Genomic DNA, 9689 nt, shown 5'->3' with positions numbered 1-9689 from the left:
TAAATCAAGTCAATAACACCAAATACACGACAAGTAACGAGACAACAATGAGTCACGTGATGATTATACCACGCTGCATTGTATATTAGTAATGTGGCCCTACTTCTGTACCTTTCTCACAACGTGTCAATAACTAAATAAATATAACAAATGAGTTTAGTTCAAAGTTGAAATAAAACAGATTTAGAATACATTTTAATGCTACGGCTTGCAAAGCCTTGGTGAAAACACGTTTGATATAGAAATTAACCGTGGTGAACGTGACATCAGTACAGAGGACCAGTGGTTTTCGGTGATGTTAGTTTAGGATTGAACTCCGTTTATATTAAATACCTAATTTAAATAAATTGGTAAATTTGTAGCTGTTCTACATATCGGCAACCAGTGCATTGACTAATTAAAGTCTCTTCCTTGTCCGCCTATCCTCGCCTCTATGGTTGTACGCGTGGGACATTTTTAGTTCATCGTTGGGGCGGGGGGGGGGGCTGTTTTTACTAGATTCTCTATTCACATTTATACAATTATTACTATCACTGAGACCCTGCGCTGTAGCAAACAAATCAAACATAACAACTCTTCTCTAAAGAGACTGAAGCCTGGTCTGTCTTCTGTGGTCTTCACATTCGTAAGAATACGGCATTTTGTGGTGTAAAGCCTTCATTTTTTTAGTTTGGCGGACATTTTTGAAATTATTTTGATCATTTTTTCTTCTGCTGGAAATGGTCTGAACAGTGGTCAAGTCATCGGTTTACTCTAAAGCGAGCGGATGAATCTATAGGGATATATTCATGTTAGCATGGTCGTAGGTGTTTTTATTAAAGATAAAGATAAATTGTTCGCTTTAACTTTTGAATTGTACGTTTCATAATATTGTGTAATGTACATATACATAATAAGTAGATAAACATATCAATAAAACATTCCCGAATGAGCATTGTCATTACTTTTATGTCACACGTGTTCAGTAAAGAGCGGAATGCCTTATTAGATAAAATAGCACAGAGTGACAGGACTTGACACTTATCCATACTTAATAGTAAAAATCGGTCTCAAAGAATGTCACACAATCATTGTAAACTTGCTATGAGCATTCTTATTATGAAATACTGAAACGAATATGGTAAATGTACACCAGTTTTTCAACAAACGGTTTAGTTATATTTTCCCTGCGTTTTTGTTACTATCTACTGACAACCATTACCAAGTTAACGTACATTTTCCAGTAATGTTCTATACAACTACGTAGGACGGGTGTATTCTAAGACCCGTATGAGAAGTTCTAAAACAGTTAACTTTGAACGGCATTGAATTCATGTTTTGCAAATATATATTTTTTTAAAACGATGTTAAAATTGTTTATAATTTAACATATTCTCGTTTTCCTTATTGTGTTTTGATGGTTTATGAATGGTGTTGGGTCAAAAACGGCACATGTTATACATGTATTAGTATCTGAATAATAAACACACCACGTTTTATTTTCATATAAGAATTTTAATATATACCGCCCCCGTTAGTATAATAATGCTGTATTTAGTTGTAACCATTTCGTTTCATGTCTTGTATCATATACAAATTAAAATATTGTCTGTATTGTCTCAATTATTCAATTTAATTTTCTGTAAGACAAAATGACAACATAAAACTGTTCAACCAAATCATTGTCATAACAGAAAATGCCACAAAAGCGTACACATACCATCATCGTTTTCGTTTACGGTTCAGGGAATATTATCATTAGATGAATTTCGACGGAATTAACCCTTCTCTCACAAACTCGTCAATTGTACAACAAAATCTTTCAGGAATTTCAGCATATTTTATAATGGGAATTATTTGAAACTTGCCTACTGCTCATGTAATGGTTTACATACTAGTTCAAAGTTTTGATCAGTGCGTAATAATCCCGTAAATTATAGATACACCGTTTGGACTAGGTGGGTTACCAACATTTCATCTTTATGTAATAAAATTGTATTCACTATGATTAACATATATACAGTTACAGCGACATTCTCGAAGGAGGTATAATGCACAGCGTTAGTACGAGTGTTTATAACAAATTTATTTTTATATATAGTTGACAATTATATTACATTTTATATTGCATAAAAATGATATGATGATGTTCATACAAAACTCACTGTAATATCAGAAATAAATCCGTGGGCATCAGAGACACATATAGTACATTATTGATATGTACACATCAGTGACGTGATAACTTAACAATAAATATACAATGTAATTGTATCTCTGGATCTGGCAATACAATGAGTGAAAGCATTCACAGAGATAATCCATTCTCGTTCAACTGTCTTAGTTACAATAAAGATGTTTCTTAAAAGATACATGTTGGTATATATGTCGATTACCAGTGTTACGTCTAATAGGTCAGTTCGCTCCAACTGCCAGTAATTAGAAACGCACGTTCTTATCATTACTGTAATCACCTGTAAGCGTAATACTCTGATGGACTATAATAAAGCAGAAATAGCTTATTAGATACATCATCTTCATTCATATGCGTATGTAAGGTCGCCCAAATCAGCAGATTGTCGCAATAAGTACGTACGAGTAGTACATATAATTGAGTAATTTGCGGACATACAACGTGTCAAGTCGGGTTTCATTAAAAATGTGCGCGGATGGACAATCAATAATAAGATGCTACGTTCATTGAAATGTACAACATATACCAAATAACATCTATAATAAATAAGTCTTATTTTGTCCCCCAAAATGTAAATTGAAAAGATAAGGTCATTCTACTGTGAAGGGCGGCGGTTGTCGCACTGTTTACCTTCAATATTTAAAGCATTCATCCACACACGTATTGAACATACGCAACGACCAGCAACTTATAAATAAAAACATTCACCAATTCCGTGACAGTATAACATTCGCGAGGAACAAATATAAGGCTGAGATGTGTATATGTACTTACTATTTTTTTGTTGGAATTAACAGGAAGATAATTGTGCCAATGGCAACAGCGAGAAACACAGCAATTGTTGACAAGATGACAATTAACCACGCTGCTATTTCAGTGTTTTCTTTTTCAGATTCAACTGATTGTGTTGTTGTATTTGTATTTGTTGTTGTTGTTGTTTTTGCTATTGTTGTTACTGATGGCGATGTTGATGGTGGCGGTGTTGGTTGCGATGATGATGATGATGATGATGATGATGATGATGATGATGATGATGATGATGATGATGATGATGATGACATAGTAGTTAACTCTACTCTTAGTGACGTAACCAACAATATGGAATGCCCCATTGCCTATGAAAGAAAATGAGACATACATACGCGTTAGCCTAGTAAATATATTTCAAATTCCATTTTCATATTATTGTGCACAATTTACAGGCTCGTCTGCGCATGAGTACTGTAACCGGTTTGTACATCGTCAAAACCACAACATATACAAAACCACAAATCGAATATTTATTTGCATAGGATATATACTACCATAGACCCTCCTATGATACTACGCATACTAACTACACGTAATTTGAACATCCGAGGCCATCGCCTCTTTAACAGTTTCATTACAACTACAGTAAATAAGGCTGACAATATGGCGAATATAATGACCTACTATAATAAACTAATAATTGAGTACATTTGTCAAATAAGAGGCTGTTTCAATTAGGAAAAAACGACTAATTTTTCGTTCATTGAATGTCCCTGAATAGATGAAATAATAATACTTTTTATTCAAAAGCACGGCGACGTTTACCTGCTGGATATCGTCAGTGTTGTTTTGAATGGCTTCTTCTACGATTTCAACCGGTATATATAATGTGTCTTGTATGTCACGTCGTTGACGGTAGTCAAAATGACGACGCTTCCTGTGTTGCTGCGAGCATAGATCATTATCGGCACGTAGTATTACAGCGCATACAACTCTGAGAACAAAATGTTTTACTAAGATGTCATATACTGTATAATTTGCTGGCAGAAAGAAACAAAGTCACTTGAATAATTGGAAAGCTAAGGTATATTCATTATTAAAGGTCGGCAGTCGTCGTGCCGCGCCCTGATCGATATGGGACTCATAGCGACGTATACAACGCGTGTAAAATACATTGTTTATTTACATGAAATTCGAACACGCGGTGCGCAACACCCACCGCGCTTTAATATACACACAATTGGCGCAATTTCCATATACTAAGTAATATACAGCATAATAGCTGACAACACAATAAAACACCGGTTAGTCTCTATACGGCAAAGTTGGTTTACATATGTAAATTACATGTATGACGTGAACAAACATTGACGTCTAGATGTAGAATTAGTAAAATGGATTTACAAAAAAAATATGACAACAAACAAAACATGGACAAACGAGTGTTAACATGCTAACATACCACGAAGACGAGATGTTAGGCGTTATATAATCAACAATCCTGCTGGATAAGTTTACAGAGCATATAAAAGCAGACCGAACTTACCTTAAGTTTATTCCATCATCACTCGGTGCTCCAACCAACGTGACATCCGACGGTGTGCTTATACCTGCATCCACTAACCTGTGGAGAAGGTGTGAACAAAAAGCGTTAAGTATTTGTTTGTTGCAATGCATATGTTCGATCACAGGTGGTTCGTAGTATCAATAACACGTGAATGCGTAGTCGGATAATTATTACCATATACATGTTTTAACAACATGCTTTGATAACACAACATAAATGACGTAAATATAGTATTGAACAAAACATACTTAAGACCTCCATCAGTGCAACACACTTCGAAGTTGTCATTGCAATAACCATTGATGATATCAGACACAGCTTGACGGAACGTTGACGTCAGATATAACCACTGGTAAAATATAAACAGTTTCACTATTAATGTATTTTACACACGTTACGTCACGATTGACCGACACCGGACACGACTGTTTGATCGGAATGGATTGGGACTGCTCTAATTGATTCCAAGAAAGATGTTTACAGGCCGGAATCGGCGATAATTCTTCACAGCAGTGGTGATTATTTATTTGAAATTATTGTACTTGAAGAGTAAGTGAAGGATAAATCTCAAGTTTGGGAATATAAAGTATACACAGTCCATGAAATATTGTTCAGGCCGCAGTTATTTTATAGTGGGGAAGGACTTTATAACCGTAAGAACACGAGTACGAGGGATTATCTGACTTAAACTTTACCACCCTAACCATCTATAGATATATATCTTTGAGGGAATGTCATACTTTTTTCTGGCTTTTAGTGAGCCGTGTCAACATTTCTTCACGAATTTCACATTTTACGATTTTTCAAATAGAATATGTTACACGTTTGAACTATCGTTGACCTTTCGGAATTTGTAGACATTGCATAATCAAATTGTGGCAGGTAGACACTATACTCAAGTGTTACATAATAATATACTTTATGACCTAACTGGGAAAATGCCAAAAGTCAATGACCGACATTATGATATATCAATGTCGATATATTGCCCATTGTGCAAGTTCTGTGTTTGAATCCATTTATGGTGGATTCTTCTCAGCAAAGTAGAACCTGGTCAGAATTTCTATTTTATTCTCACTCGATTCTATAAAAAAATATGAGTACAAATGTATATAAAAGGACAATTCCTTTTTTCAAAGAGATTTGACTCGGGGAAACGAACCAGACCCGAATACATGACACTTCAGGTATATGAAGTCCTGCAATGAAACATTCTGATTGGTCGAGACAAACTATAGGTAGGTATTAATAGTAGTTGTACTTCAATTATGCAAAACATGAATCAAAATAAAACATGTTTTGCTAGAAACAATAACTGACTTGAATTCACTGCTCATTGTCTTTATATGTTTAAACACCTCATACATACCTGCGAAACAGACAAATTGGCAAATATAAACACCACAGATGCGTCAAGCTTCTTATCACTTACTTGAAACAAACGTAAATATAAACAATATGTAAAACAAAATTGTATGACAGTAAACATGATATAATAATAAGAAACATAATGTGAAAACATAAGATAATACAAAACATATCATGTCCAAAGATATATGATTCTGAACATAGAAAGGCGAAGAATACGTAATGACGACATAGACAGAATTGCGCTAATTCAATTTAATTTGGGCATACGTTGACCGAGAACATAATTCGATCACATACACAGTACAACGAACATCATATAATCCCACACATATAGTATATCGATTTTCGTAAATTAGTTTGATTGATAGTTGATTCGATTTGATTCACACAACTTATAATGCGGCTGCAGGAACCCGTCCCCAAAACTCAAATTCTCGTTATAACTTTGTTATCATGCACCTGTCTGTACGGTAACGGAAGCATACAAGTAGAGGTACGTAGCTAATACAATTCTGGCTTATAAGTTATGTATAGTTAATCGCATGAGTAGCCGTACTGTTTAAAGTTTTACGGCCACCTTCTTGCATGTTGAGTGCCACTGTTAGTGCAGTTATCTGTAGCGATTACACTCTAAATGCACGATTAGAACAAAGGATCACATGGCCAAGTATGGTATACAGTAGTTTATAAATGTACGAATATTCCTGTACCTAGTTCTTGGCAATCTTTCTCTCCAGCGTCTCCGCTTTGTGTCCCAAACAACACGCATGCGTAATTATTTGTTTCGTCTGTATCCTTATATGGAGTATCACGTGGTTTCTCTACTATCGTACATAGATAGTTCATAGTGTCACATATACCACTGGGTAAAAGAGTTGAAGCAGTGATCTCATTGAATGTGAGTGAGGTTCCGGCGTCAATAGCTTGATTCAGGTCGAGTTCCTGTTAAATAAAGTATATGATTAAATACTCACCAAGATGTTATCGAAAAATAATTACTTTTTTTGTGGAGATAATTTGATTATAATACATTTTTTTTTATAGTTAGTTTACAAAAACTTGAATTTCCATACAGTTAAACATAGGTGATCATTAATAATCCGATTATAGCTCCACAGCTGACCATTATCGCGTATACGCAACAGCGTAGCGTGCCGAACCACTATATTACGATAGTTCGCTACCATTAATAAACATGCTCAGAAATCCAGCAAGAAGGGTTGGGTTACTACAATGTTCAAAATTCTGAAATCAAAATGTATGGTCGCCGAAAATTGACCAAAAATCCGTGTTTTCAGTAGTTTACAATTGGTTTCTATGGCAGAAACATCCCATCACATCTCAAAATTGTATTCGGTGACGTATGTTAAAACATTACATGTATGAGGGCTACCTAAGGTTGTCACGAAAAAATGTAGAATATTTTGAATATCAGTACAAGTTAAAAATAATGTGTTTACATGCATGGATTCCTATGGGAAATTTTCCAAGATGGACACTTTTTGGATTGTTTTGCATATGTAAACACGTCTTTTTTCCCCATTAAAAAACTTCAAATATGAATGGCTTGCATGTATGTAATTTTTAAAATATTTAATATGATCAAATTTTAATGTTAGCGAACAACTATTATAAAATATTATATGACAGATACCCGAGGATGTTTTCTTTATTATTACTAGCATTGGTACTGTATTGAATTCTTACCTCGGTATAGATAAGTTGGACCAGATTGTCTTGAGTCGCGTCGTCTAACTGTGCGTGGTCGCTAAACAATAATTTAATATCAAGGTTGTCATGGTTAACAAAATTAGGCAGATCGTCTTCACCATCATTAATAACTTGTATATTTAGAGTTATATTAACCCTCTCCCCTGAAATGTACGCCACGATTTGAGGTTCTGATACTGTAAAATTAGATACCCGGATGTCTGTAATAAAAACACGAATATAATGAATATTCCGACTGTAATTAAGATTTAATTTCAGTATCTATAATAATTGTTCCAATGCACATTTAATTCTTTCTGTTATGTACAGCATGCAAAAAAACTGCGATTGAATTGTACAAAAAATAAATATTAGTTTTCTTCAATAATATGAACATTTCAACTAAAATCGTCATTACCTATATCGCAAGGTATTTTTCCCGCTTTCCCGTCACGCTTTGCACCAAATTCAACACACTGGTAGTTATTGCTAGAATCTGGATCTGAAAAATCGTCTCCTGCATCCAACGTCACTTCCACGCACACGTGGGTGAACCCGCAATGCACTGTGGGTATCAAAACTTCCACATCGTCATTCACTACAGTGATTGTTTCAGTGCCGTTTGTGGTTAGTTGTGTAGTGACACTGTTAACATTGGAATCAGCGATCGCGACCTTTACTTCACAATTAGTCAAATTACTGCTATTCGTCAAGTATTTTGAGACCAGGAAGTTCCTGTCACCGGTGTCGAGCGGCAGATGTCCCATTCCAGTATTTGTTATCTCTATAACGAAGTCAACCGAGGTAGTGCCATCCAGGGTGTAAAATTCTTGACTTGGTGTAACGGTAATATCGGTTATTTCAAGGTCTGAAAAAAGTATGATGATTTTTTTTATAGAATCTTTAGAGTAACGTGGATAAGTATGCTATGTAACAAATCATACAACAAAACACTAATTGGAAATAACATACCCAACCATAGATCTTAGACAAATGTAGGGAAATTTACAGCAAAACAAATGACTGATTTGACGAAACAATCAACAAAGACAACTGACAAGTGCAGTAAACTACATAGTCAAATCAGTAATTTAAATTTATATAGATTAATTATGACCAAGTCAAATATTGGGAATGGTGGACGGAATATACGTGGATAGACTATTGACAAAAGCCATCCCTACTGCCACCAATAACATGGTAATGCGTCAATAGATTACAACACATTATTCTTTGGACGTGAATGCGTCAAAGATTCATTGTTGTATCCTCTTGTTTGTTGTTGTTTTTGTTTTTTCCGAGTATACATGTCATGCTAGCGATAAATTAAAAAAATAATTAAAAAAAACACACATAACTGTGTAGTGTCTATATCAATCACCAACACTTATGTTATAGGTTGATTTGGTTTGTTTAAATGACCGGGAAATTGATGTCTCTTGGATAAACATTCCAATCCAGTACGAATCAACCAGACCTCGTTAAAACACTACTAACACAAATGAGACCTTTAAAATTTAATGAAGCATTGCAAGTTTGTAAAGATAATCGGTATTCAGATAAAACATATTCCCGAATTCTTACCAATTATGACAGCAGTGCAGGATTTTTCCCCAATACCAGATCCAAACTCCTTGCAATGAATATTATTTGTCGAGACTATGTCGTAGTAGGCAGCGCCATCTTTCCTTACCACCTCAACACACATATGAGTGAACTCATTACATGTAGTCAATGGCATAGGTAGCATAATGTTTGTTTTTAATTCTGACAAAGTCAGATTGCCATGGTTACCAGAAATACCATTACACATACCACTGGTATCATCGGTAACAACTGTAAATGCTCTTTCATCTGTTTTCGTATCATAAGAATCGCCAGCAATAATAAAAACATTAATTATGTAATTGTCTGTCGTCGATTCCGGAAGTTCATCACTGCCGCCATTTTGAAGAGCGATGTCAAAACTTGTTAGTACAGGTATTCCCATGTAATAAACGTCATTTTTATTTTTAATTGAAAATGAGCTGACCTGTAAGTCTAAAACAAAAATAAAGATCATACTTCCAAAAATCAATGCATTGGTAAGCTTCAATAGAATATATTTGCATGACACGT

The 9689-nt window shown here is 34.8% G+C and overlaps 1 protein-coding gene across 1 annotated transcript; it reads right to left on the bottom strand.

The window, feature by feature from the left end:
* Positions 1-1938: 1938 nt before the first annotated feature.
* On the bottom strand, positions 1939-9288 carry LOC102808453 (uncharacterized). Its single transcript, XM_085495592.1, has 10 exons — positions 9156-9288; positions 7990-8439; positions 7569-7792; positions 6572-6803; positions 5860-5921; positions 4739-4839; positions 4470-4547; positions 3749-3917; positions 2948-3288; positions 1939-2477 (listed from the first exon to the last, which is right to left on the bottom strand). The coding sequence occupies exons 1-10, from the start codon at positions 9277-9279 to the stop codon at positions 2450-2452; spliced, it is 1809 nt and encodes a 602-aa protein (XP_085351718.1). The 5' UTR covers positions 9280-9288; the 3' UTR covers positions 1939-2449.
* Between the last annotated feature and the right edge of the window lie 401 nt (positions 9289-9689).

This window comes from Saccoglossus kowalevskii, chromosome 22 (assembly GCF_978046115.1).
Source record: "Saccoglossus kowalevskii chromosome 22, keSacKowa6.1, whole genome shotgun sequence".
Lineage (NCBI taxonomy): Eukaryota > Metazoa > Hemichordata > Enteropneusta > Harrimaniidae > Saccoglossus > Saccoglossus kowalevskii.
The sequence above is the reverse complement of the archived record's forward strand: the minus strand, read 5'-3'. Positions and strand labels throughout refer to the sequence as shown.

What these genes read in the sequence shown, in the direction of transcription:
- LOC102808453 (XM_085495592.1), bottom strand. Translation starts at nt 9,279, where the DNA reads ATGTGTGTTGAGGTGGTAAGGAAAGATGGCGCTGCCTACTACGACATA. An exon ending in AAAAATACCTTGCGATATAG is followed by an intron (nt 7,793 to 7,989) that starts GTAATGACGATT and finishes TTTTTATTACAG; the next exon opens with ACATCCGGGTATCTAATTTT. An exon ending in GAAAGATTGCCAAGAACTAG is followed by an intron (nt 5,922 to 6,571) that starts GTACAGGAATAT and finishes GTTTGTTTCAAG; the next exon opens with TAAGTGATAAGAAGCTTGAC.